We start from the raw sequence: 26,442 nt of genomic DNA on the forward strand, positions 1-26,442 counted from the left end.
CTGTCTGTGGGAGGGTCAATGGGGGACTTGGGGGGCTGTCAGAGGGGGTGCGGTGTGGTGGGCTCTGAGGGTTCTCAGGACAGGGTCTCAGTGGTGTTTGGTAGGGAGGGTCTTCCATGGGGGAATTGGGGGCACGGCACCCCCCAACCAATGTGCAATTCTCCCCAGGGCTCCCCCGGTGAGCGAGGCCCCTCGGGGGCAGCTGGAGGCATCGGGCTGCCAGGCCATGGGGGGGAGCAGGGCCCCCCCGGCCCCGCTGGGGAGAAGGGTGCCCCGGTAAGTGCTGGCTGCTCCTGTTGGGGCCACTCTTGGACATGGGGCTCTGGAAGGGGGGTAGTGTGAGTGCAGTGGGGGGACTGCACCTTCCTGGGGGGTCAGTCTCTGCCCTGGGGGGGGTGAGAACCCTGGGGGAAGGGGCTTGGTCTGTGCCCCGTGGGGTGTGGGGGACCCTGGGGGGAGGGGGTTGGTCTATGCCACATGTGGCCCCTACTGACCCTGCTTTTGGTTGCTCCCTTTTCTGCCCCACAGGGCGAGAGGGGCCCAATGGGCCCTGCCGGGCATGATGGGATCCAGGGGCCCGGGGGCCTGCCAGGCCCAGCCGGACCCCCGGGCCCTGCGGGCGAGGATGGCGACAAGGTAGGTGGGATGGAGCATCGCGCCGAGCTGGGTGGGGTCTCCAGCGACGGTTCCCCCGGCGATGGCGGGTTCCCTGGGGATGGTTCCCGTGGCGATGGCTGGTTTGTGGGGGACGGTTCCCCCGGGGATGGCAGGTTCCCTGGGGACGGTTCCCCTGGCGCGGGGTCCTCAGAAGGTCTCATCGAGGTCTCTTTGTGTCACGGCGTCCCCGGGCGATGCTCTGGAACTGCTCCCCACGAAGCCAGTCAGGACTCTGGGGGAGTCTCCTCTCTGGGAGCAGCCTGTCTGCAGGACACACAGCTCACCCGGCTCCACCTTCCTGGCTCTGACCCCGGAGCATTCAGCATCCTCTGCCCCTCCGTGCGCTTCCCACAGCGAGTCCGCCCAGGCGGGGTCCTGGGGGGGCCGGAGGGTCCTGCCCCCCAACTCCGCAGTCAGACGTGACTCTCAGCCAGCCAGTAAAACAGAAGGTTTATTAGATGACAGGAACATGGTCTAAAAAAGAGCTTGTAGGTGCAGAGAACAGGACCCCTCAGCCGGGTCCATTTTGGGGGGCAGTGAGCCAGACAACCACGTCTGCACTTCACTCCATGTCCCAGCCAGCCCCAAACTGAAACTCTCTCCAGCCCCTCCTCCTCTGGGCTTTGTCCCTTTCCTGGGCCAGGAGGTCACCGGATTCCTTTGTTCTCCAACCCTTTAGCTCTCACCTTGCAGGGGGAAGGGCCAGGCCATCAGTTGCCAGGAGACAGAGTGTCGCCATTTATGTACCCTGGCCCTTTGCTCTGCAACAATTACACCCCCTTATCCCACCACCTAGAGACTTAAGAAATGCCTAGGGGAAACTGAGGCACCCCTACAGTATTCAGAGGAAACATTAAGAACAGTCCCACTTCGTCACGCTTTGCCTTTGCAGGGCGAGCTGGGGGGCTCCGGACAGAAAGGGAGCAAGGGGGACAAGGGCGAGGCGGTAAGTACCGGGGGCAGCACTGGGGGTTGCTATAGGGACCTGACTGGGCCCCTCAGCCAGGCTCCTCACACCCAGTTCCAGCCCGGCATGAGCCAGGGGTGTGGGGTGGTGCGGGGGGGGTCTGAGGAGGAGGCAGGTGGAGACAGGGGAGGGGTGTAGTGGAGGGCTCGGAAGGGGCTGGAGGTGCTGGTGGGGTGAACAGTGGGGCAGGTAGGGGGGCAGGGGCCTGGCTTAGGGGCTGCTTTTGCCCCAGCTCTAACTTTGCGCTTCCCCCACCCAGGGCCCACCGGGACCAACTGGTATCCAGGGACCCATCGGGCACCCCGGCTCCGCGGTGAGTATCTAGGGAGCACCCAGCTGGCCCCTGGGGCCCTCGGCCCAGTCACCCCTCAGCACCCCTGCTCCCCTCTGACCGCCCAGCCCCACCAGGGAGTCACACGCAGCCCCGCCCTCCGTGCCCCACTAGTGCCCGGGGCTGCATCTCACACTCCCGGGAGACCCCTCCTGCCCCAGTGTCCATTGCGGGCACTGTGCCTGGCCCTTCACTGCTGCTGTGTGACCCCCACCCCGAACTGCGAGACCTCCCCGAGCTGCACAGCCCCCAGCTCTGCCTCCGAGGAGGGGCACTGCATGGTGGGGGCACCGGCGGGTCTCTGCCCCGGGGGGGCACTGACCCTGACCCCGACCCCTCTGGTCCTGCAGGGAGTGGATGGGGAGCCCGGCCGCCGTGGGCAGCAGGGGATGTTTGGCCAGAAGGGAGATGAGGGGGCTCGGGGATTCCCTGGCTTGAGCGGCCCTGTCGGATTGCAGGTAGGGACGGGCGCCGGTGGGAGCTGGGCCGGGCTAGCAGGGGCTGCGGGTCGGGAGTGAGGGGCACCGGCATCGCTGTGGGGGGGGCCCAGAGCTGGGCTAGCAGGGGCTGCGGGTCGGGAGTGAGGGGCACCGGCAGCGGTGTGGGGGGAGCCCAGGGCCCAGCTGGCAGGGGCTGCGGGTCGGGAGTGAGGGGCACCGGCATCGCTGTGGGGGGGGCCCAGAGCTGGGCTAGCAGGGGCTGCGGGTCGGGAGTGAGGGGCACCGGCATCGCTGTGAGGGGGAGCCCAGGGCCGGGCTAGCAGGGGCTGCGGGTCGGGAGTGAGGGGCACCGGCAGCGGTGTGGGGGGAGCCCAGGGCCCGGCTGTCAGGGGCTGCGGGTCAGGAGTGAGGGGCACCGACATCACTGTGGGGGGGAGCCCAGGACCCAGCTGGCAGGGGCTGCGGGTCGGGAGTGAGGGGCACCGGCATCGCTGTGGGGGGGGCCCAGGGCTGGGCTAGCAGGGGCTGCGGGTCGGGAGTGAGGGGCACCGGCATCGCTGTGGGGGGGAGCCCAGGGCTGGGCTAGCAGGGGCTGCGGGTCAGGAGTGAGGGGCACTGGCATCGCTGTGGGGGGGAGCCCAGGGCCGGGCTGGCAGGGGCTGCGGGTTGGGAGTGAGGGGCACCGGCAGCGCTGTGGGGGGAGCCCAGGGCCGGGCTGGCAGGGGCTGCGGGTCGGGAGTGAGGGGCACCGGCAGCGCTGTGGGGGGAGCTGGGCCGGGCTAGCAGGGGCTGCGGGTCGGGAGTGAGGGGCACTGGCAGCACTGGGGGAAGGAGCCCAGGGCCGGGCTGGCAGGGGCTGTGGGTTGGCGCTGGCAGAGCAGTTTGGGGGCAGGCCTACATGCTCCAGGAGGGGTCGGGCAGCCCCTGTGCCCCCGGTTCACCCCCCATGTGGTTCTCCACAGGGCATGCCGGGCCCGCAGGGTGAGAAGGGCGAGAGCGGAGATGTCGGCCCCATGGTATGAGCTCCACGGAGATCCCCCTCGCCCCTCAGCTGCCCCCTCCCCTCCCCTCTTGCCCCCCTCCTCCCCTCACCTCCAATAAGAACATACGAACGGCCAGACTGGGTCAGACCCAAGGTCCCTCCAGCCCAGTGTCCTGTCTCTGACGGTGGCCAACGCCAGGTGCCACAGAGGCAGAGAACAGAACAGGGAATCATCCAGTGATCCATCCCCTGTCGCTCGTTCCCGGCTTCTGGCAAACAGAGGCTGGGGACACCGTCCCTGCCCATCCTGGCTAATAGCCATTCATGGACCTAGCCGCCAGGAACGTATCTAGTTCTTTTTTGAACCCCGTTATAGCCTTGGCCTTCACAACATCCTCTGGCAAGGAGTTCCACAGGTTGACTGTGCGTTGTGTGAAGAAATCCCCCTGCCCCCCTGCCTCCCCTTAGCTCCCCCACTGCCCCTCCCCGAGTGACTGTGCCCCTTCGGTGCCCCGTACCCCCTGGCTCGAGCTGCCTGTCCTATCCTTCTCTGCAGGGCCTCCCCGGCGCTGCGGGGCCACGTGGGGCGCAGGGACCTGCCGGCGGCGATGTGAGTTCCCCGTCCTTTCCGGGGCGGGAGTGGAGGCTGCCATGGAGCGGCAGGGGGAATTCCAGGGCAGAGGGTGCCTGGGGGGACAGAGGCTGCTGTGGGGCGGGCACTGTGAGCCTCACTGCCTGGCAGGGCACAGCCCCAGTGGCAGGAAGGGGTGGGACAGGGCTCCCGGGGGGCTGAGCAGCGAGTCTTTCCCTCTCCCCCCCACCCCCGTAATGATGCTGCCTTTGGCGGGGTACAACTGGGAGTATCAATTCAGGACCAATTGCTTAGAGCCGGGCAGTCACAGCCCCAGGCTGGGGTTTCTCCCCCTCTCAGGCATCAAACCAGCCAGGCAGAGAGGACTTCGGTCTCACCCCGCTGGCTAACCACAAGTCACCCAAGCAATTCCCTTCGACTCTCCAGTTTCCCAGTATCCCCACCAGGGCCCCTCGTCGTGGGGACGAATGGTTATGAAAACCAGTACCCCAGTGAAAGAAAAAGCATTCTCCTGACTCCAAAGGACCAAGCCCCAGACCCAGGTCAAATGATAACTCAGATCTTACCCACAATGCACGCTTCGAGCCAATTCTTATTAACTAAACTAAAATTTATTAAAAAATAAAAGAGAGAGTTGGTTGAAAGATCAATATACAGACAGACCTGAGTTCAATTCTTGAGGTCCAGATACAGAGCAGAGATGGTGAGTTTGCAGTTGCCAAAAAGTCCAGAGGTCATAGTCCAGCGTCCATGTTCAGGGTGACTCCAGTCAGTGACTGGGATCTCAGTCCTTGTGGCTCAGGGTTTCCCCTTCTTGAAACCCAAAGCAGATCTGCGATGAAGAAGGATCGGGTCCCAGGGTCTTTATACATTTCCAGCAGCCTCTCGGCCTGAGAAAACAACAGGCTTGACTTTCTGTCTCCCAAACATCCTGCAGTTAGCCCAGGGTCATTTATCCATCAAATAAACATTAACTAAATGCAGGTTACCACCACCGTCCAAGAGACCGAGAGGATCGTACTCTTTCAGGCAAAGCCATAGCAACAGACAAGACTCGTTTGCTGACCGCCCAGGCCCTGCGCACACAGCCCCCTTCTCTCCCTCCAACGCCCATTTCACAGCTCTCTGCGTTGCCAGCTCTTCCTCACCCCCCTCAAAGTGTGGCCCCGGGTCCGGTCAGTCTGGGAGTTCGTTAACTCGCGCTGTGCCGGGCCCCTTTCCAAGAGATATTATCCTACCCTCCTCACGTCACCCCCGCGTCCTCCCTGTCCCTAGGGCCCCCAGGGGATGCCAGGTGGAACGGGTCAGCCGGGCGCCGTCGGGGACAAGGTGAGTGTGGGGAACGGGCACGGGAGATGCCATGATGCTGTGTCCTGCCCCCCTGCCCCCGGCCAGGGCACTGGGGACCCCAGCTGGGAAGGGTGTATGGGAACCTTCTGCCCCCCAGAGCCAGCTACGTGCCCCCCTCCCAGCAATGTCCCCGCACACCTGCCCCCTCCCCTGTCCCAGCCCCCTTCCCGGGGCAGAACCTCCACCCCTGTCCCCAGGCCCCTCCCTGGGGCCCCATCCCAGCCCGCCTCCTCGGGACAGGGCCCCCTCCCCTGTCCAGCTCTGGTTTCTCCGGGGCAGTTCTGCAGAGTGCAGCCTGCCAGCCCACACAGCCCCCTTCCCTCTCCCCCGCCCCAGAAGGAGAATGAACACTCGGGGGGAGAGCAGCACAGTGCGAGTGGGGAAACTGAGTCACGCATAGTTGCCGTGTAAATATTACAGAAATCCTCCCCTTCTCCATCCTGCCCCCAGCCTTGCCCTCTGGGTCCCCCAGCCCAGCGGGGCTGTGCCCATCAGCTGGGCTAGCGCGGGGCTCACTCTGCTCTTCTCTCCTTGCGCAGGGGGAGCCGGGTGAGGCGGGAGACCCCGGGACCCCAGGGGAGCCAGGCCGGCCGGTAAGTTCTGGGGCACAGTGGGACAGGGGGTCTCTGTCTATGCCCAGGACACGCAGCGGGGACCGGGGGCCCCCCGGCAGTGTGCTGAGAAGTCTCGGGCCTCGAAGCGAATTGAGGGTGCCTGGCCCAGCGCCCTCCTGCAGCAGCTAGTCTCACAGGTTAACGCTTCGCTGTCCTGTGTCCACCAGCCCCATGCTGGGGCCACCATGGAGTGGGGGAAGCAGCGCCAGGGGGGCAAGCTCCATGGGATGCTGCCCTCCCAGTGCCAGCCCTGACGCCCGTGTCTCCCTGCAGGGCATCAATGGGGAACTGGGGGAGAAGGGAGATTCTGGTCCGTCGGGCGCCGCTGGGGCCCCGGGCAAGAGGGGGCCCCCAGGAGAGGATGGAGCCAAAGGCAACCTGGTGAGTGCAGCAGGGCTGGGGGGGGCACAGCAGGGGGGTACCACATGGGGCTGGGGGGCACTGCATGGGGCCAGTGGGCTGGGGGCACAGCATGGGGCCAGCGGGGCTGGGGGGGCACAGCAGGGCTGGGGGGCAGAGCATGGGACTGGGGGGGGGCTCCAGATGGGGCCAGCGGGGCTGGGGGGCACAGCGGGGGGCTGGGGGGGTCTCTGCATGGGGCCAGCGGGGCTGAGGGGCACAGCAGGGGGGCACAGCATGGGGCTGGGGGGGGTCTCTGCATGGGGCCAGCGGGGCTGGGGGGCACAGCATGGGGCTGGGGGGGCTCCGCATGGGGCCAGCGGGGCTGGGGGGCACAGCATGGGGCTGAGGGGGGCTCCGCATGGGGCCAGCAGGGCTGGGGGGCACAGCATGGGGCTGGGGGGGCTCCGCATGGGGCCAGCGGGGCTGAGGGGCACAGCAGGGGGGCACAGCATGGGGCTGGGGGGGGTCTCTGCATGGGGCCAGTGGGGCTGGGGGGCACAGCATGGGGCTGGGGGGGGCTCCGCATGGGGCCAGCGGGGCTGGGAGGCACAGCATGGGGCTTGGGGGGGCTCCGCATGGGGCCAGCGGGGCTGAGGGGCACAGCAGGGGGGCACAGCATGGGGCTGGGGGGGTCTCTGCATGGGGCCAGCGGGGCTGGGGGGCACAGCGGGGGGCTGGGGGGGTCTCTGCATGGGACCAGAGGGGCTGGGGTCACAGCAGGGGGCTGGGGGGGCTCCGCATGGGGCCAGCGGGGCTGAGGGGCACAGCAGGGGGGCACAGCATGGGGCTGGGGGGGTCTCTGCATGGGGCCAGCGGGGCTGGGGGGCACAGCAGGGGGAAAGGAGGATAAGGGGAACAGGGGTCGTGACTTCATTGCTGGCAGCTGCCCTCACCCTGCATCTCCCACCCAGTCCACATCCCAGCACACCCACCCCCCTCGTGACACACCCAGCTCCCCCCAAACACCCAGCACCCAACCCTCTCACACCCGCCCAGCCCCCAGTTGCTCCCACTCCCCCGGTGTCCAGGCCTTGGGGGGGTCTCGGGCTCTGCCTTGTGCTCACGGACCGTTTCTCCCTGCAGGGCCCCATCGGCTTCCCTGGCGACCCAGGCCCCGCTGGAGACCCCGGGGTGCCGGTGAGTACCCCTGCTTGCCCCACGTGGCTCCAGCCCATCCTGACAGGCCCTGGGGAGAGGGATCTGTCCAGGACTCCTGGGTTCTCTCCCCAGCTCTGGGAGGGAAGGGGAGTCTAGTGGTTAGAGCAGGGGGGCTGGGAGCCAGGACTCCTGGCTTCTATCCACGGCTCTGGGAGGGGAGTGGAGTCTAGTGGTTAGTGGGGGAGCTGGGAGCCAGGACTCCTGGGTTCTATCCGTGGCTCTGTTCCCAGGATGGGGGCAGAGCTGAGCTTGCCAGGAAGTGGAAGTGGGGGGGTGGTGCTGGCTGGGGCAGGGCACTAACCTGTCCCCTGTGCGCAGGGCCTGGACGGCGCCCCCGGGGAGAAGGGTGACGGCGGGGACCCCGGCATGCCGGTGAGTGATGGGAGCACTATGGGGTGGGGGGCATGCCGCACGGACATCCATGGGCTGGAAGCAGCACCCAGAGCCCCTGAGGGAGAGGCCCCGGGCCCCCTAACAGAGGGGCCAACAAGTGATGTGTGGGGATGGTGTCACAGATCCACAGATCTGCGCTGAGCCCTGGCTTTCCAGCTGTCCCGGGCAGGAGCCCCTCGGCGTGCCAGAGCCCCCAGGGGACCCGCTCTTCCTGCAGGCCTGGCCACGCGGCCCCACGGCCTCCGAGGCTGAGCCTCTGGGCCCCAGCCCTCCTGCTGCCCGCCGTGAGCTCTGCCCGGCGGATCCGGCTGAGCCAGACGCCTGGGCACAGACCTGGCCCCTCTGCCGGGACCAGCGCAGCTCAGCCAGGACTGGCAGCGACCCCCGGCCCCCAAGCAGCAACGGGCTCATTAGCCCCCGGCCCGGGAAGGCCCCAGGTTGGTGCAGAGCAGCGAAGGATCAGACATGGGCCATGCGGCCGAGCCAGGTGTCACGGACTCCCAGGCTCCGAACGGCCCCGGGAGGAACCCCCCTCAGTGCCCCTGCGAGGGTGGCTCTCTCTCTCACTGGGGCCAGGCCCTCCGGCCCCGCAGCCTCTTTTTTCTGTCCTTGCCCCCCCCCCCCCGCTGGCCAGAACCAGTGGGCTCCCGAGCTGGGGGGGGCCTCCCGGTCACCAGTCGCTGGGTCCCCAATCTCCAGGCCAGTGTCTGTCCAGGGTCCCGGCTGCTAGGCGAGGTCACACCTGGTCCCCTGCAGCAACGAACTCCCCCTCCCACCCCTCCTCACACACGCAGTGTACAGGGAAACTGAGGCACACAGAGTGTTCATGCAACCATAAAGAAAATTGCTCACTTCATCACACCAGGGCTCTGCCCAGCCGAGCTGCTCTGGAGCCCATCTGGGCTGGATCTCTGGCTCTTTGTCAGTCTGGGGTGAGAGCTGCCAGGCCGACCCAAAAATCAGCGCTGGAGCGCACAGCGAGGGCGCAGCCCGCGGGCTTGTCTTGGAGGGACGCGCACAGGCTGGCTGCTGGGGCGGAGAGCAGGGAAGATGCAACACGTGTACGTTTGGGACGTGAACTGCATTGAGTGTCTCAGCCGCGCTAAGCTGCGTGCGAGGCCGGACCTTGTGCTGTTCGCGAGGCCAGGGCGGAGAGCAGGGAAAGGAAATACAAACCCAGCCACGCCCGCAGGGACAAACCAGGGCAGGGGAGGCTGGGTGAGTGTGGCCAGCCGGAGGCTGAAGGTTGGGTGTCTTCTGAACCCTGATATTCAGCCCGCTTCACCATATCCTGTCTGGGTCCCTGCTCCAGCCGGCCTGAAGGAAACAAGCCAGTCACCTGCCCACGGTCCCTCAGCCCCCCCACCCCCTGTTGACTGAGCCGTGGGCCCACCACACCTTGGAGTTTCTTTGTATTCAGGGTGAATGTCAGCTACCCCTAGGGCGAGATCCGGGCGCCATGGTGGAGAGTTCTCTGAAAACCACGCAGTGTGCCGCATCGGGCTCAGAAACTAACCCGATGTTGGGAGCCATTAAAAAAGGGAGAGATAATAAGACAGAAAATATCCTATTGCCCTGGGATGCCCACACCTTGAACGCTGCGGGCAGATCTGGTCGCCCTGGTGTGGATGAGGAGGGATTAAAATGACTGGCACTGTTCAGCGTGGCAAAGAGGCGACTACGGGGGGATACGACTGAGGTCTATAAAACCACAACTGGTGTGGAGAAAGTGAATCAGGAAGTGTTATTTACCCCTTCTCAACACAAGAACTAGGGGTCACCCAATGAAGTTAATAGGCAGCAGGTTAACACACACAAAAGGAAGTATTTATTCACACAATGCAGTCAACCTTTGGAACTCCTTGCCAGAGGATATTGTGAAGGCCAAGACAGGGTTCAAAAAAGAACTAGAAAAGTTCCTGGAGGATAGGTCCATCAATGGCTATTAGCCAGGCTGGGCAGGGATGATGTTTTTAGCCTCTGTTTGCCAGAAGTGGGGAATGGACGATGGGATGGATCACTCGATAATTGCCCTGTTCTGTTCATTCCCTCTGGGGCCTCTGGCACTGGCCACTGTCAGAGACAGGACACTGGGCTGGAGGGACCTTTGCTCTGACCCAGTCTGGCCGCTCCCATGTTCTTAACCCCTGACCGTGCGGTTTGTGTGCAGGGCCCAGCGGGCGCTTCTGGGGAACCAGGTCCTCCCGGTGCCCCAGGGAAGAGGGTGAGTACGGGCTGCCAGTGGGGTCGGGGATCTGGGGAGAGGGGCCCAATGGGGTCATGGAGGAGAGGATTGGGGGAGGAGCCCCGTGGGGTCAGGATCTGGGGAGAGGGGCCCAATGGGGTCAGGGATGGGGGGATTGGAGGACAGGCTAATGGGGTCAGGATCTGGGGGGAGGGGCCCAGTGGGGTCAGGGGTGGGGGGATTGGGGAACAGGCTAATGGGGTCAGGATCTGGGGGAAGGGGCTCACTGGAGTCAGGGAGGGGGGATGGGGGCTCACTGCCCCCCAAGGCCCCATGGGGTTTGGGGCTGCCTGAGGGGTGCGGGTGACTCACTCGCCTTGTCTCTGTGCAGGGCGCAGTGGGGCCAGCCGGGCGTGAGGGTCGGCCGGGCGAGAAGGGCGCCAAGGTAAGGGGACCCCCCCAGTGCTTCTGGTGCCTCGTCGCGGGTGCTGCGAGATCCTGCCCCCCCCCCCCCCCCGGGGCAGCCCCTGTCTGTGCTGAGCTGGCTGCCAGAGGCCCGGGGGGCGGGGGAGTGCGCTCGGGACACCTGCCCCAGGGCTGGGCTGAGACCCACCCAACTCTATTCACCCCCCTGCCTGGGAGCCGGTGAGACGGGGATCCCTGCCTGGTGCCCGGGCTCTGACGTGACATTTCTCCCCCTGCCCAGGGCGAGCCTGGCACCGAGGGGCCTCCCGGGAAGATGGGCCCCGTGGGGGTGCAGGGACCCCCTGGCCGGCCTGGCTCCGAAGGTCTGCGCGGGATCCCTGGTCCAGCTGTGAGTGCCAGCCGGGGGTGGGGCACAGTGCGGGTGGGGGTGGGGTGTGCGAGGGGGGCAGTTGGCAGGGGGTGGTGGCCGGCTGGATGGGCGGGGGTGAGCAGAGGGGGCAGAGCAGGAGGGCTGGATGAGGGAATTGGGGGGCTCTTGGTTTGTGGGGTGACCCTGTCTGGCTCTGGCGATGCCTGGAGCTGGCAGGGGGTCAGGGACTTGCCCTGTGGCTGGGGGGCCTCGGTTTGGGGGAGCCACATCTCCCCCCACATTGTACTCTCATAACTCTGTGTTTCCTCCCCAGGGGGAGCAGGGCCTGCTGGGGGCCCCGGGGCAGGCAGGGCCACCGGGCCCCATGGTGAGTGAGCTCCAGGGGCAGGGCAGGTTGGCTGGGGGGAGGGCTGGGGGGCAGGGCTGGGGGGCTGGGGGAGGGCTGGAGGGCTGGGGACAGGGGGGCAGGGCTGGGTGGAGGGCAGGGCTGGGCAGCTGGGGACGGGAGCAGGGCTGAGCGGCTGGGGCTGGGGGGCAGGGCTGGGCGGCTGGGGACAGGAAGACAGGGCTGGGGGGCAGGGCTGGGGGGCAGGGCTGGGGCACTGAGGGTAATGGCCTCTTGTCTCTCACAGGGCCCCACAGGGTTGCCTGGCCTCAAGGGAGACCCCGGCTACAAGGGTGACAAGGTGAGTGGGGCCCCAACGGGGGGCCTCCCCCCCACCCTGCTCAGCCATCTCCCCTCCCCCTCCCCTTGATGGCCTGGCATCACCGCTCCCCCCAGTCCGCTGCAGGCCCAGGAATTGCACCCCCCACTCAGAGCCCCCCCCCCTGCGGCTCCTGGGATCTGCCCCCGTTGTGAGCTTCCCCCCCCCCCATGGGGCCCATGCTGGGGCCACTGCTGCCAGCCCCACAGCTGCCCTGTGCCAGGCCCCATCACAGCCAGAGCTGCCCTCGCTGCGGGGTGTCCCGGGGTCCCCGGGCGATGCTCTGGAACGGCTCCCCACGAAGCCAGGCAGGACCCTGGGGAAGTCTCCTCTCGGGGAGCAGCCTGTCTGCAGGACACACAGCTCACCCGGCTCCCACCTTCCTGGGTCTGACCTCGGAGCATTCAGCCTCCTCTGCCCCTCCCTGCGCTTCCCACAGCCAGTCCGCCCAGGCAGGGCTCCTGGGGAAGCCAGAGGGTCCTGCCCCCCAACTCCGCAGTCAGACGTGACTCTCAGCCAGCCGGGGAAACAGAAGGTTTATTAGACGACAGGAACATGGTCTAACACAGAGCTTGTAGGTGCAGAGAACAGGACCCCTCAGCCGGGTCCATTTGTGGGGGCAGTGAGCCAGACAACCACGTCTGCACTTCACTCCTCGTCCCCAGCCAGCCCCAAACTGAAACTCTCTCCAGCCCCTCCTCCTCTGGGCTTTGTCCCTTTCCCGCTTTGTCACCTGATTCCTTCGTTCTCCAACCCTTTAGCTCTCACCTTGCAGGGGCGGAAGGGCCCAGGCCATCAGTTGCCAGGAGACAGAGTGTCGCCATTTATGTTCAAACTGGCCCTTTGCTCTGCAACAGTTACACCCCCTGCCTTATCGCACCACCTAGAGACTTAAGAAATGCCTAGGGGAAACTGAGGCACTCCTACAGTATTCAGAGGAAACATTAAGAACAGTCACACTTCGTCACAGGGGGCCTTAACCCAGCGTCCAGCCTTGGGCAGCTGTGGGGTGGGGGACGGGAGCTGCCAGCACCCTGGGGGAGGGGTGGTACAGCTGGGGCCGGACTCCTGGGTTCTTGTCGCACATGGTGGGGGGCGTCCATGGTGGCCCTTCATTTGTTTTAATGTGTTGCCATGCATCAGAGGGTTGCTAGGTTACAGTCTGCCCCCCAGTGCCTGTGCCGAGGGTACTTACACCTGCCCTCTGGGGGTCTCTGCAGCCTCACACACCCGTCGCCCCCCAGCATGGGGAACATGGGGAAACCGAGGCACACACAGTGTTCAGAGAACACCAGGAACATTCCCACTTGGCTCCGCTTGTTTACACCGCTGGTGTGCGTAACGTTCTGCCCAGGATCTTTTTGGGGGAGTAAGTTAAAGTGGCACATTTATTGGCCATACGCGAATCAAGCAGCGCGGTACCATGCGCACGTGACCGACATTACGCTCCTGGGCTCACGCGCACCCCCTCTTGCTGTGGCTACCAACTGGTTGCTCCCCGTAACTGCCCTGGCCAGGTGAGTTAGATGGGGGAGGGGTGGAGCCGGGCTTCTGCCGATCCGGATTGATGCCCCCATGTTGACAAGACGAGAACCAAGGCCCTCTGCAAGACACCTCTCATGTGTAGCAGCTTCCCTCTCATGCAAATCTGGATCAGATTCAAAATCTGTGTCTGCGTCCGTGGGCCCTTTGTGCTGCTCCCTTCTGGGTGTTGTCCCAGTGCTGTTCACAGAGGGTGTTTTCAAAAGAAGGTGCTGGCTTCCAACCCCCAAGGCCATCAGGATGTCTGGTCGTCTTCAAAAAGAACAGGAGGCCTTGTGGCACCTTAGAGACTAACCCATTTATTAGAGCAGAAGCTTTCGTGGGCTCCAGCTCACTGCATCGGCTGCATAGAATGGAACCTAGAGTAAGAAGATAGACATCTACATACAGAGAAGTTTAGAAGTTTCCATACAAACTGTGAGAGGCTAATTAGTTAAGATGAGCTATTATCAGCAGGAGAAAAAAACTTTTGTCCTGATAATCAAGCTGGCCCATTTCGACAGTTGACAAGAAGGTGTGAGGAGGATACTGAACATGGGGAAATAGAGTCAATATGTGGAATGACCCAGCCACTCCCAGTCTCTTCAAACCCAAGTTCATGGGATCTAGTTTGCATATTCATTCAAGCTCAGCAGTTTCTTGTTGGAGTCTGTTTTTGAAGCTTTTCTGTTGCAAAATTGCCACCCTTAAATCTTCTACTGAGTGGCCAGAGAGGTTGACGTGTTCGCCTACTGGTTTTTGAATGTTCTGATTCCTGATGTCAGATTTGTCCCCATTTATTCTGTTGCGTAGAGACTGTCCGGTTTGGCCAATGTACATGGCAGAGGGGCATTGCTGGCACAGGATGGCATACCAGTGTGATATATCCCATGATATATGGGCCACCTTGATTATCACGACAAAAGGTTTTTTCTCCTGCTGATACTAGCTCATCTTAACTAATTAGCCTCTCACAGTTTGTATGGCAGCTTCCAACTTCTCTGTATGTAGATGTCTATCTTCTTACTCTAGGTTCCATTCTATGCAGCCGACGCAGTGAGCTGTAGCCCACGAAAGCTTCTGCTCTAATAAATGGGCTCGTCTCTAAGGTGCCACAAGGCCTCCTGTTCTGTTTGCGGATACAGACTCACAGGGCTGCTCCTCTGAAACCTGATCTTCTTTAGGAGCCCACTTGACAAGTTTTATTGCTCTTGGGTCTAGCTTCCATCCCCTCTCCAACTGTTGCAGCTGTCTGGAGGCCCTTGCCTTCCAGGCCTTTACTCGATCCCACCTCCTTCAGTCACAGGGCAATTGATTAAAAGGGGGAAGATCTTATTCTACTCCGAGCAAAAAGACATTTTTTTAACTTTATACCAAGGCTCAAGACAAAGTTTTCTACATAAGGATCTGGTACAAAGTTCTTTGAAAATAGAGGCATAATACAAAGTCAGATGAAAGTTATTTGAAGATGCTTAATGCAGAGATTTATCTACACCACTACCCAGAGCGGGGTCCCACGGGACAGACCCCCCCCAGCTCTGTGGGACAGACCCCCCCCCAAGCTCCATGGCACAGACACCCCCACAGCTAAACCCTCTGCCCACCCCAGGGTCACGCAGGGCTCATCGGGCTCATCGGCCCCCCGGGGGAGATGGGGGAGAAGGGCGACCAGGGGCTGCCTGGCAACCAGGGGGCCCCAGGGCCCAAAGGAGACCCCGTGAGTATGTGGGGCTGCATGGGGGTGGGGGTCTCAGACACAATATGGGGGCTGCGTGAGGGGTGTGGGGGCTGCATGTGGGGGGGAGGGTTTAGGCACGATGGGGGCTGCATGTGGTGGGAGGCTCAGGCAGGAAGGGGAGACTGTGTGTGGGGTGGGGGGTCAGGCAGGATGGGGAGGCTGCATGTGCCCCCCACATCTCCCGGCGCTGGGGAAACACGTCTGGGTCTGCACCGTCAGCAGTGGGATCCCCCGTGGCCGTTGGTCAGTGTCTGGTCGGAGGGAGCAGAGCTGACATGTCCCTTCCCTGCAGGGCTTGGCTGGCCCCATTGGCCCCCCGGGCCCTCCTGGATCCCCTGGGCTCGTGGTGAGTATCACACAGCCGCTGGGCCCGCCCCCTCCGTGCCCCTTGCCCGCCCCCTCTACGCCCCAGGGCCCCTCGCCCGGCCTCTCTGCACGCCAGGCCTGGGCACACGTCCTGCTCTCACAGGGGCCCCCCGGTGCTGTACAGCCCGGTCTGTCCGTCTGTCTGTCCCAGGGATGGGGCGGGAGCTGGGCTTGAGACCCCCAGTGCCACCCAGAGACCCCTGGAGAATGGCCCCCACCCATGCCCTGGCTCCGGGACCCACAGCACCTCCCCAACACTCACCCCTCCCATTCTCTCCACAGGGGCCGCTGGGTCAGAAGGGCTCCAAGGGGTCGCCGGTGAGTACCCAGGGCAGGGATTGGGGCTCCAGGAGGGGTGGGGAGCAAGGGGGGGCAGCACCCAGATCAGAGCCAGGAAAGGGTCCCAGGAGACCTGCACCAGACCCCCCACCCCACAGAGCCGGGGAGGGAACCCAGGAGTCCTGGCTCCTGACCCACATGAGGTCTTCCACAGCCAGAGTCCGTTGGTCCCTGGGGGCTGCTGGTGCGAGCCCTGCTCCAGGGGGGCGATGGGGAGGCTGTGGGGGAAGGGAGGGGGCTCCAGGGGGGCAATGGGGAGGCTGTGGGAGAGGGGAGGGGGCTCCAGGGGGGCGATGGGGAGGCTGTGGGGGAGGGGAGGGGGCTCCAGGGGGGCGATGGGGAGGCTGTGGGGGAAGGGAGGGGGCTCCAGGGGGGCGATGGGGAGGCTGTGGGAGAGGGGAGGGAGCTCCAGGGGGGCGATGAGAAGGCTGTGGGGGAAGGGAGGAGGCTCCAGGGGGGCGATGAGGAGGCTGTGGGGGAAGGGAGGGGGCTCCAGGGGGGCGATGGGAAGGCTGTGGGGGACGCGAGGGGGCTGCAGGGGGGCGATGGGGAGGCTGTGGGGGAGGGGAGGGGGCTCCAGGGGGGCGATGGGGAGGCTGTGGGGGAAGGGAGGGGGCTGCAGGAGTTTCTGGCTGGGCAACTCCATGCTCTGACCCTTTCCTCTTCCTCTGCAGGGAGCCCTGGGCCCCAGAGGAGACACAGGACCCCCTGGACCCCCAGGGCCACCGGTGAGTGCTGGGGGGCAGCAGGGGGGCCGCCGGGGGCAGTGGGGGCTGGGGGTCAGCAGGGGGTGGAGGCCCCCGAGCCTGGGCACGGGGGTGGGTCAGTGCCCCTGGCTGGGATTCCCTTCCCAGAGGCCCCCGGGGTGCTGCCCCCCCTCACACCCGCGTCTCGCCCCCAGGGCCGCCCGGCGGAGCTGCTGGAGCCCCTGCCCATGGAGCGGGTCCGGAAGCGGCGCCGGGAGGCGGAGGGGGAGCAGGGGGACCAGGCGTGGCCCCCGGACTACGCGCCCGAGGGGCTGGAGGAGGTGTACGCCTCACTCAGCTCCCTGCGCACCGAGGTCGAGCAGTTGAGACGCCCCCGGGGCACCCCCGAGAGCCCAGCCCGCGTCTGCAAGGAGCTGCAGCTCTGTCACCCCCACTTCCCCGACGGTGAGCCGGGACCCTGGGGGGCGCTGGGGACCCCGGAGCCCGGGGAGGGGGTGCCGGGACCCTGGGGGGCGCTGGGGACCCCGGAGCCCGGGGAGGGGGTGCTGGGACCCTGGGGGGTGCTGGGGACCCCGGAGTCCGGGGAGGGGGTGCTGGGACCCTGGGGGGTGCTGGGAGCCTGGAGTCTGGGGGGAGGGGGTGCTGGGACCCTGGGGGGTGCTGGGGACCCTGGAGTCCGGGGAGGGGGTGCTGGGAGCCTGGAGTCTGGAGGGAGGGGTTGCTGGAACCCTGTGGGGGTGCTGGGGACCCCGGAGTCTGGGGAAGTGGGGTGCTGGGAGCCTGGAGTCTGGGGGGAGGGGGTGCTGGGACCCTGGGGGGTGCTGGGGACCCTGGAGTCCGGGGAGGGGGTGCTGGGAGCTTGGAGTCTGGGGGGAGGGGTTGCTGGGACCCTGGGGGGTGCTGGGGACCCCGGAGTCCGGGGAGGGGGTGCTGGGAGCCTGGAGTCTGCGGGGAGGGGGTGCTGGGACCCTGGGGGGCGCTGGGGACCCCGGAGTCCGGGGAGGGGTTGCTGGGACCCTGTGGGGGTGCTGGGGACCCCGGAGTCCGGGGAGGGGGTGCTGGGACCCTGGGGGGTGCTGGGGACCCCGGAGTCCGGGGAGGGGGTGCTGGGAGCCTGGAGTCTGGGGGGAGGGGGTGCTGGGACCCTGGGGGGCGCTGGGGACCCCGGAGTCCGGGGAGGGGTTGCCGGGACCCTGGGGGGCGCTGGGGACCCCGGAGAGGGGGTGCCGGGACCCGGGGGGGGGCTGGAGATTCTGGGGAGGGGAGCTGGTGCTGGGACCCCAGAGTCTGGGGGGAGGGTGGGCCCAAGGCCCTGCTGTCTGACGTGGGTGCTGGGGATCGGGGGGCCCAGGCCGGGTCTGGGGGCACCTCTGTGCCATGCCCACGCCAGAGGGTGAGACGGGGGCACCCCTCAGGAGTGGGTGTGGGGGGCAGGCCGGGCGTTCAGAGGGACCAGCCCGGGGAAGGCCCCTGTGGCTGCCCCCCAACCTCTCCCTTCCTCCAGGCGAGTACTGGATCGACCCCAACCAGGGCTGCACTCGAGACGCCTTCAAGGTTTTCTGCAACTTCACGGCAGGCGGGGAGACCTGCCTGTTCCCAGACAAGAGATTCGAGAGTGTGAGTGGGGGGGTGGGGGGGCAGGGCTGGGATACCGGGGCTGGGGGTCAGGAGTGAGGGGCACCGGCAGAGCTGCGGGTGGGGGGCAGGCCTGGGATAGGGGGGCTGGGGGTCGGGAGTGAGGGGCACCGGCAGAGCTGCGGGTGGGGGGCAGGGCTGGGATAAGGGGGCTGGGGGTCGGGAGTGAGGGGCACCGGCAGAGCTGCGGGTGGGGGGCAGGGCTGGGATAAGGGGGCTGGGGGTCCGGAGTGAGGGGCACCGGCAGAGCTGCGGGTGGGGGGCAGGGCTGGGATAAGGGGGCTGGGGGTCGGGAGTGAGGGGCACCGGCAGAGCTGCGGGTGGGGGGCAGGGCTGGGATAAGGGGGCTGGGGGTCGGGAGTGAGGGGCACCGGCAGAGCTGTCCCCTCTCACCCCCCAGGTCCGACTGGCTGCCTGGAGCAAGGAGAAGCCGGGGAGCTGGTTCAGCACCTTCCGGAGGGGCAGGACGGTAGGGCGGGGCCGGGGGGCCGGGTCTGGGGTACCCGGGGGGGGGGGCGGCGGGGCCGGGGGGCCGGGCCTGGCGTACCCGGGGGGGGCGGGGGGGCCGGAGGGGATGGGGCGGGGGGAGCCGGGGGGCGGTGCCGGGGAGCCGGGCCGGGGGCCCCGGACTCAGGCCGCCTGCCCGGTGCCGCCCCCCAGTTCTCCTACGTGGACGCGGAGGGGAACCCGCTGGGCGTGACCCAACTGACCTTCCTGCGGCTGCTGAGCGCCCGCGCCCGCCAGACCTTCACGCTGAGCTGCCAGGACGCGGCCGCCTGGTACCACGCCGGGGCCGCCAGCTACGCCCGGGCCCTGCGCCTCCGGGGCGCCGACGGGCAGGAGATGGGGCACAACCGCACCGCCAGCCCCGTCCTCGCCCTGCACGACGGCTGCCAGGTGAGCCGGGCCCGGCCCTCCCGCCCCACAGCTCCCGCCCCCGCCTGCCCCACAGCCCCCGGCCCACAGCTCCCGCCCCCGCCTGCCCCACAGCCCCCGGCCCACTGCTCCAGTCTGCCCCACAGCTCCCGCCCCCGCCTGCCCCACAGCTCCCGGCCCACAGCTCTGATCTGCCCCATAGCTCCCGCTCCACAGCTCCTGTCTGCCCCACAGCTCCCACCCAACAGCTCCTGTCACAGACTCACAGGTCTTGCCCACTCTAGGCCCCATGCGGTCCGTGGGGGGAACTCCCTTCAGTGTGACAGCCATAGAGTCATAGACTATCAGGGTGGGAAGGGACCCCAGAAGGTATCTAGTCCAACCCCCTGCTCAAAGCAGGACCAATCCCCAATTTTTGCCCCAAATGGCCCCCTCAAGGATTGAACTCAGAACCCTGGGTTTAGCAGGCCAATGCTCAAACCACTGAGCTATCCCTCCCTCCCCCTTCTTGGGGGTCCTCTCTCTCTCGGGGTTCAGCCCTCCCACCTCCTGGAGCCACACCGCTCGGAGCCTCAGCCCGCCTGTCTCTGCCGTGGGCCCTCAGGGAGTCCCCTCGCTCTGGGCCCCGGGGCCTCCGCCCCCCGAAGGGGATGATGCCCCCACCCCGTTCTCTAGACCGGAGCGACTCTCGGCCAGCGTAAGGCAGGAGGGTTTCGTGAGCGTCTGAACCCAGCACAGGAAACTCTCCGGCCTCAGGCCTGGCACCCCTCAGCCCAGCACATCCCAGCCTCCCCTGCACCCAGGGGGGCTCTGCCTGCCCCCTCTCTCCAGCCCCGAGCCCCCCTGCTTCCCAGCGGGGCCTCTGAGATCCCTGGCCCCAAGCCCCCCCATCCATTGTCCTCTCTCCCAGTGAACAGGGTCGTCTGGCTGGAACCCGGGTCCCCGGGGGTCCTCGCAGCCCATTGTTTCCCCACCGGTGGCTCCTGAGTTGGGCCTCCGGGTCACCAGGCCATTGGCCGGGGTCCCACCTTCCCTCGCAGGGCCTCTGGAACAACCAGCTCCCTCTCCTATCCATCCCCTCGTTCAACCGGTAACCCCCAGGGAAACTGAGTCGCACACCCCCTGCATGCAACCATAGGAAAACCAAGGGAAAAAAACCCCACAGGAAACAAGGAAACCAGGAATCTCCCCCACTTCGTCCCAGCTCCCGTCCCACAGCTCCGCCCCACAGCTCCTGCCCCCGGCCTGCCCCACAGCACCAGGGTGCCCATCTATGGCCTGCATGATGGCTGCCAGGTGAGCTGGGCCCCCACGCCACAGCTCCTGCCCCAGAGATCCCGCCCCACAGCTCCTGACCCCAGCCTGCCCCACAGCCCCGCGGCACCTGTCCACACCCTGCGCGACAGCTGCCAAGTGAGCTGAGTACGGCCCCCCCGCCGCATAGATCCTGCCCCACCGCTCCCGTCCCACAGCTCCCACCCCCTGCCTTCCCCTCAGCTCCCGCCCCAAAGTCCAGCCCCACAACTCCCACCCTGCTGTTCCTGCCCCATAGCCTTGGGATCGGGACTGGGTGACCTGGCGGGGCACCTTCTCCAGGTCTGCCAGGAACTGGCTCAAGCCCGGCCGTGCCGTTCCCGTGGGGGGGCCTCTCCAGCCTGGGCCCGGGGACTCCTGCACCCCCACCCATGGAGCCAGGCCTCACACTGGGACTGCTCTCAAGGGGCCGCAGTAATTTTTGGATGGTCCCAGTGGCCACGGCTATGGGGCAGCCCCCACTGCCCCATAGCCCTGGGGCAAGGCTGCCCTGCCCCCGAGCTGCAGGCTCCTCCTCCTGGCTGCTGGCCCCTCCCCCCAGGGCAAGGCGGCCCCTCCCCCGGGCTGCTGGCTCCTCCCCCAGAGCAAGGCTGCCCCTCCCCCGGCCTGTGGCCCCTGCCCAGCCCTGACACTGCCCGTCTCCCCGCAGCTGCGCCGGGGCCAGGCGCGCACGGTGCTGGAGGTGAGATCGTCCCGCCTGGAGCAGCTGCCCCTGGCCGACGTGGCTGTCCTGGACTTCGGAGGCGCCAACCAGAAATTCGGCTTCGAGCTGGGCCCCGTCTGCTTCATGGGCTGAGGGGGCCGCGTGGAGCCCCCAAGGGACACTCCCGGGGCCAGGCTGCCTGCCACTGGGCAGAGATCCCTGGGGACCTGCTCCGGACTGCCGGGGGGGGCGGCTCCCAGGGCTACGCTGCCCCCCACGGGTGCCCCTTCCTCACTGTCCCCAGGGCGCACTCAGGACTCAGCCCAGCGCCCCGGACCCTGCCGCTGGCCCCCCAGCCCGAGCCCAGGGAGCCCCGCGGGATACCCAGCCCTATTAACGCTGCAGGCCCCCCCAGGGCCGGTGCTGTGGGGCAAGCGGGCGGGTGCCCCTCTGTGGCCTGAACAGGGAGCAGGGCACGGACTGACCCCCCCGTGGCACTGTGATACCCCCAGGAGCCTCTGTTAGCAACGCACTGGACATGTCTCTAGCCCGGCAGCCCCCCCACAATGTCCAGCTGGGGCAGGACGGGCCCTGGGGCCAAAGCAGCCCCCCCCCGGACTCCATGACGCCCAGGCAAGGGGCCCGATTGGGGGATCCAGGCCCTGCCCCACTGAACAGACCGGCGCCGGGCCCCTCAGCGCCCCTGCAGGAAGCTGCCGAAGAGCGTCCTTCCGTCCGTCCGGTGTCTCCCAGGGCTAGGTGGGGCCGAAAGCTGGTGCCCCCCTGAGACGCCTGTAACTCAGGGGGGAGCTCGGGACACCCCCCGACCCCCGCCTCCTGCCGGGCTCCTTCCCCCGTGGGGGAGTCGATCCTGGCCCCTCGGCCAAAGGGTGAAGCTGCAGCCCCCGGAGCCAGACACCAAGGACCCGCCCCAACAACCCCCCGGCTGGCAGCGGGGTGCGTCATGGGGGCAAGTATCCAGCCCCTCCCCACCCCCACAAGACACCTTGGGGTTGAACCCGAGGGCAGTGCTGGGGGGACGAGAGACCCAGACCTCACCCCTGCCCCGCTCGCCGGGCCCCCACGTCTGTTCTTGGCAGCGCGGAAACTGTACGATAAACCAACCTGTATGAAAGCGCAGCGCCCGGCGCCTCTCTGCCCCGAGCCCCCCTGCGCCCCAGGCCTGCCCCACGCCTCTGAGCCCCCCGAACCCCCACCACTGCCCCGCACCTCTGTACCCCCTCCGCCCCAGGCCTGCCCCACGCCTCTGAGCCCCCCGAACCCCCACCACTGCCCCGCACCTCTGTACCCCCTGCGCCCCGTCCTGCCCCACGCCTCTGAGCCCCCCGAACCCCCCACCACTGCCCCGCACCTCTGTACCCCCTGCGCCCCAGGCCTGCCCCACGCCTCTGAGCCCCCCGAACCCCCCACCACTGCCCCGCACCTCTGTACACCCTCCGCCCCAAGCCTGCCCCACGCCTCTGAGCCCCCCGAACCCCCCACCACTGCCCCGCACCTCTGTACCCCCTGCGCCCCAGGCCTGCCCCACGCCTCTGAGCCCCCCGAACCCCCCACCACTGCCCCGCACCTCTGTACCCCCTCCGCCCCAGGCCTGCCCCACGCCTCTGAGCCCCCCGAACCAACCACCACTGCCCCGCACCTCTGTACCCCCTGCGCCCCAGGCCTGCCCCACGCCTCTGAGCCCCCCGAACCAACCACCACTGCCCCGCACCTCTGTACCCCCTCCGTTCCAGGCCTGCCCCACGCCTCTGAGCCCCCCGAACCCCCACCACTGCCCCGCACCTCTGTACCCCCTGCGCCCCAGGCCTGCCCCACGCCTCTGAGCCCCCCGAACCCCCCACCACTGCCCCGCACCTCTGTACCCCCTCTGCCCCAGGCCTGCCCCACGCCTCTGAGCCCCCCGAACCCCCCACCACTGCCCCGCACCTCTGTACCCCCTCCGCCCCAGGCCTGCCCCACGCCTCTGAGCCCCCCGAACCAACCACCACTGCCCCGCACCTCTGTACCCCCTGCGCCCCAGGCCTGCCCCACGCCTCTGAGCCCCCCGAACCCGCACCACTGCCCCGCACCTCTGTACCCCCTGCGCCCCAGGCCTGCCCCACGCCTCTGAGCCCCCCGAACCCCCCACCACTGCCCCACACCTCTGTACCCCCTCCGCCCCAGGCCTGCCGCACACCTCTGAGCCCCTGAACCTCCTGTCCCCCCATGTCTCCCCAGAACTCACCCAGTGCCCTGTGCCGTTGTCACGGACTCACAGATCGTGCCACTCTTGGCCCCGTGCGGTCCGTGGTGGGAACCCCCTTCAGTGTGACAGCCCTTCTTGGGGGTCCTCTCTCTCTCGGGGTTCAGCCCCTCCACCTCCTGGAGCCGCACCGCTTGGAGACTCAGCCCGCCTGTCTCTGCCGTGGGCCTGTGACGAAGTGGGACTGTTCTTAATGTTTCCTCTGAATATTGTGGGGGTGCCTCAGTTTCCCCTAGGCCTCTCCGCTCCCCCACCGCCAGTTCATGCTTCTGCTGCTTCTGCAGCTCTTTCTCGGGCTCTCACTGTCTCTCACAGTCCTCTTGCTCTCTCAGACTCAGCTCCAATCCTGTCCGTCTCCGATCCCCTGATGGGGAACCTGCGTCTGGTCAGGGACAGGAGTCCTGGCGATGCCTGGCTCCCACTCCAGCTCCTCCCAGATCCTGCTATAGCCCCAGTTGGGGTCAGGAATCTGTTCCTTAGAGCGGTCATCCTCCTCCAGCTGCACGATTAACTCTGCTTTGGTGAACTTTCCAATGCTCAACCCTCTCTTTTTGCACAGGGTTACAATGTCCTTCTTAAGGAGACGGTGACAGGCCATCACTCCGCTCCTCCCAAGTTGTTGTGGACTCACAGGCCCGTGTGTTCTCAGCTCCCCACGGTTTCCAGGGAGAACCCCTAGTGTGCCAGCCCTTCTCGAGGTCACCACCTCTTTGCCAGGGTCGAGCTGCAGACTCCTCCGCCCCTTGGACTGCTCGCTGCAATCCCCCGGGGAACCCTGTTACAGCAAAAGTCCTTCTCTCTGGTCACACACTCCCAGGGGTTAACCACCCCCTGAAACCATCTCTCTCCGAATCTTCAGCACACCTGGTCCCCGTCAATCCCCCTTCGTTTTACTGCTCCCCAGTCACTTACTGCAGGAAGCGCCGTCCACGGGGTGCAGTACATCCCACCGCTGCCACCAGTTGTCACGGAGTCCCTGGGCGATGCTCTGACCTGCTCCCCATGAAGCCAGTCAGGACTCTGGGGCAGTCTCCTCTCTGGGAGCAGCCTGTCTGCAGGACACACAGCTCACCCGGCTCCACCTTCCTGGGTCTGACCTCGGAGCACTCAGCCTCCTCTGCCCCTCTGTGCGCTTCCCACCGCGAGTCCGCCCAGGCGGGGTCCTGGGGAAGCCAGAGGCTCCTGCCCCCCAACTTCGCAGTCAGATGTGACTCTCAGCCAGCCAGTAAAACAGAGGTTTATTAGATGACAGGAACACGGTCTAACACAGAGCTTGCAGGTGCAGAGAACAGGACCCCTCAGCTGGGTCCATTTTGGGGGGCAGTGAGCCAGACAACCACGTCTGCCCTTCACTCCATGTCTCCAGCCAGCCCCAAACTGAAACTCCCTCCAGCCCCTCCTCCTCTGGGCTTTGTCCCTTTCCCGGGCCAGGAGGTCACCTGATTCCTTTGTTCTCCAACCCTTTAGCTCTCACCTTGCAGGGGGAAGGGCCCAGGCCATCAGTGGCCAGGAAACAGGGTGTCGGCCATTCTCTGTGTCCAGACCCCTACACACACCTGCCCTCTAGGGCTCTGCAACGATCATACACCCTTACCCCACCCCCTAGAGACTTAAGAACTGCCTAGGGGAAACTGAGGCACCCCCACAATATTCAGAGGAAACATTAAGAACAGTCCCACTTCGTCACAGGGCTCCTCAGGGAGTCCCTTCGCACTGGGCCCCTGGGGCCTCCACCCCCAAAGGGAATGATGCCCCCACCCCCACCCCCGTTCTCTAGACCGGAGTGACTCTCGGCCGCGCAGGAGGGTTTAGTGAGCATCTGAACCCAGCACAGGAAACTCTCCGGCCTCAGGCCTGGCCTCCCTCAACACAGCACATCCCAGTCTCCCCTGCACCCAGGGGGGCTCTGTCTGCCCCCTCCCTCTCTCCAGCCCCGAGCCCCCCTGCTTCCCCTCTGGGCCTCTGAGATCCCCAGCCCCAAGCCCCCGCTCTGCCCATTGTCTTCTCTCCAGGTGAACAGGGTCGCCTGGGCCCCCTCTCCCCTCTTCTGTCCTCTGGCCCCTCTGGCTGGGACCGGCTGGTCAGGTCACCGGGGTCCCCTCTCCGCAGCCCATTGTCCCCCCACTGGCCAGACCCGGCTGGGCCTCCCGAGCTGGGCCTCCCGGTCACTGAGTCATCAATCGCTGGGGTGTCCATTCTCCAGGCCACTGGCCGGGGTCCCAAGTTCCCTTGCCAGCCCTGTGTCCCCACAAACTCCCTCTCCCATCCCCTCGTTAAACCAGCAACACCCAGGGAAACTGAGTCCCACCCCCTCAGCATGCAAACCATTGGAAAAACCAAGAAACCCCCCCGCTTCGTCATGGCCTGTGAATCGGGGGAGGCTGGAGGGGTTTCTTCATAATGGGTGGGGCAATGGGGGGTGCACACAGGTGGGAGCTGCCTGGCCTGATACTGGCGGGGTGGGGCCGCCAGCCCCAGGCCTGTCTCTGAGGCTGGTCCCACCCTGGGGCTTCCCCAACAGGTAAATCTGGACCAGTGAACCCCCCCCCCCGCCTTCCTGACTTCCTCGGCGTAGGGGGGGACCCCTGCTGCCCTGGGATGCAGGGAGCTCCTCTTATCGCCCATGGCAACGGGGACCAGCAGCCCCTGTAGCCATGGCAACCATTGCTGTCCTGCTGAACGGAGAGGCCTGCGTGGCTGTGTGTCCCCCCCCACCCCCACCCCCGTTTGCCAAGGCTCTGCCGGTGCCCCTCACTCCCGACCTGCAGCCCCCTGATACCCCAGCTCTGCCAGTATCCCTCACTCCCGACCCGCAGCCCCCTGATACCCCAGCTCTGCCGGTGCCCCTCACTCCCGACCCGCAGCCCCCTGATACCCCAGCTCTGCCGGTGCCCCTCACTCCCGACCCTCAGCCCCCTGATACCCCAGCTCTGCCGGTGCCCCTCACTCCCGACCCGCAGCCCCCTGATACCCCAGCTCTGCCGGTGCCCCTCACTCCCGACCCGCAGCCCCGGTACCCTAATGGAAGTGGCTGGCTGCTGGCAGCTGATGCCCGGGTTCACCCTGGCGCAGGGATGGACCCGGCTCAGCCAGGGGGCCAGGCCCAGGGCGGCTGGGAGGAGACACTGGTGCCTCTGGGCTGTGAACCTGAGCCCCTCCCCCCATCGGGAAGGGCCTGGCGCTGTCTGGTCACCACCTGTCACGGAGTCCCCGGGCGATGCTCTGGGACTGCTCCCCATGAAGCCAGTCAGGACTCTGGGGCAGTCGCCTTTCTGTGAGCAGCCTGTCTTCAGGACACGCAGCTCACTCAGCTTCCACCTTCCTGGGTCTGACCTCGGAGCATTCAGCATCCTCTGCCCCTCCGTGCGCTTCCCCCCAGCGAGTCCGCTCAGGCGGGGCTCCTGGGGAAGCCAGAGGGTCCTGCCCCCCAACTTCGCAGTCAGACGTGACTCTCAGCCAGCCAGTAAAA

General features: G+C 66.4%; 1 protein-coding gene across 4 annotated transcripts in view; it reads left to right on the forward strand.

Annotated features, from left to right (window-relative positions):
* COL5A3 (collagen type V alpha 3 chain) overlaps nt 1–20,997 on the forward strand; it is a 47,574-nt gene extending 26,577 nt beyond the window's left edge. For all 4 annotated transcript variants that reach the window (XM_075121497.1, XM_075121496.1, XM_075121494.1 and 1 more), the window contains 26 exons: nt 169–276; nt 529–636; nt 1,550–1,603; nt 1,884–1,937; nt 2,306–2,413; nt 3,358–3,411; nt 3,934–3,987; nt 5,245–5,298; nt 5,859–5,912; nt 6,207–6,314; nt 7,419–7,472; nt 7,812–7,865; nt 10,057–10,110; nt 10,463–10,516; nt 10,778–10,885; nt 11,181–11,234; nt 11,500–11,553; nt 14,702–14,809; nt 15,123–15,176; nt 15,479–15,514; nt 16,210–16,263; nt 16,437–16,686; nt 17,747–17,859; nt 18,278–18,346; nt 18,538–18,774; nt 20,717–20,997. In XM_075121497.1, the coding sequence (XP_074977598.1) occupies nt 169–276; nt 529–636; nt 1,550–1,603; nt 1,884–1,937; nt 2,306–2,413; nt 3,358–3,411; nt 3,934–3,987; nt 5,245–5,298; nt 5,859–5,912; nt 6,207–6,314; nt 7,419–7,472; nt 7,812–7,865; nt 10,057–10,110; nt 10,463–10,516; nt 10,778–10,885; nt 11,181–11,234; nt 11,500–11,553; nt 14,702–14,809; nt 15,123–15,176; nt 15,479–15,514; nt 16,210–16,263; nt 16,437–16,686; nt 17,747–17,859; nt 18,278–18,346; nt 18,538–18,774; nt 20,717–20,863 (2,256 nt within the window). In that variant the 3' untranslated portion in view covers nt 20,864–20,997. The remainder of the gene's footprint in view (nt 1–168; nt 277–528; nt 637–1,549; nt 1,604–1,883; nt 1,938–2,305; nt 2,414–3,357; nt 3,412–3,933; nt 3,988–5,244; nt 5,299–5,858; nt 5,913–6,206; nt 6,315–7,418; nt 7,473–7,811; nt 7,866–10,056; nt 10,111–10,462; nt 10,517–10,777; nt 10,886–11,180; nt 11,235–11,499; nt 11,554–14,701; nt 14,810–15,122; nt 15,177–15,478; nt 15,515–16,209; nt 16,264–16,436; nt 16,687–17,746; nt 17,860–18,277; nt 18,347–18,537; nt 18,775–20,716) is intronic.
* Nucleotides 20,998–26,442: the final 5,445 nt, after the last annotated feature.

This window comes from Caretta caretta, chromosome 20 (genome assembly GCF_965140235.1).
Source record: "Caretta caretta isolate rCarCar2 chromosome 20, rCarCar1.hap1, whole genome shotgun sequence".
Classification (NCBI taxonomy): domain Eukaryota; kingdom Metazoa; phylum Chordata; order Testudines; family Cheloniidae; genus Caretta; species Caretta caretta.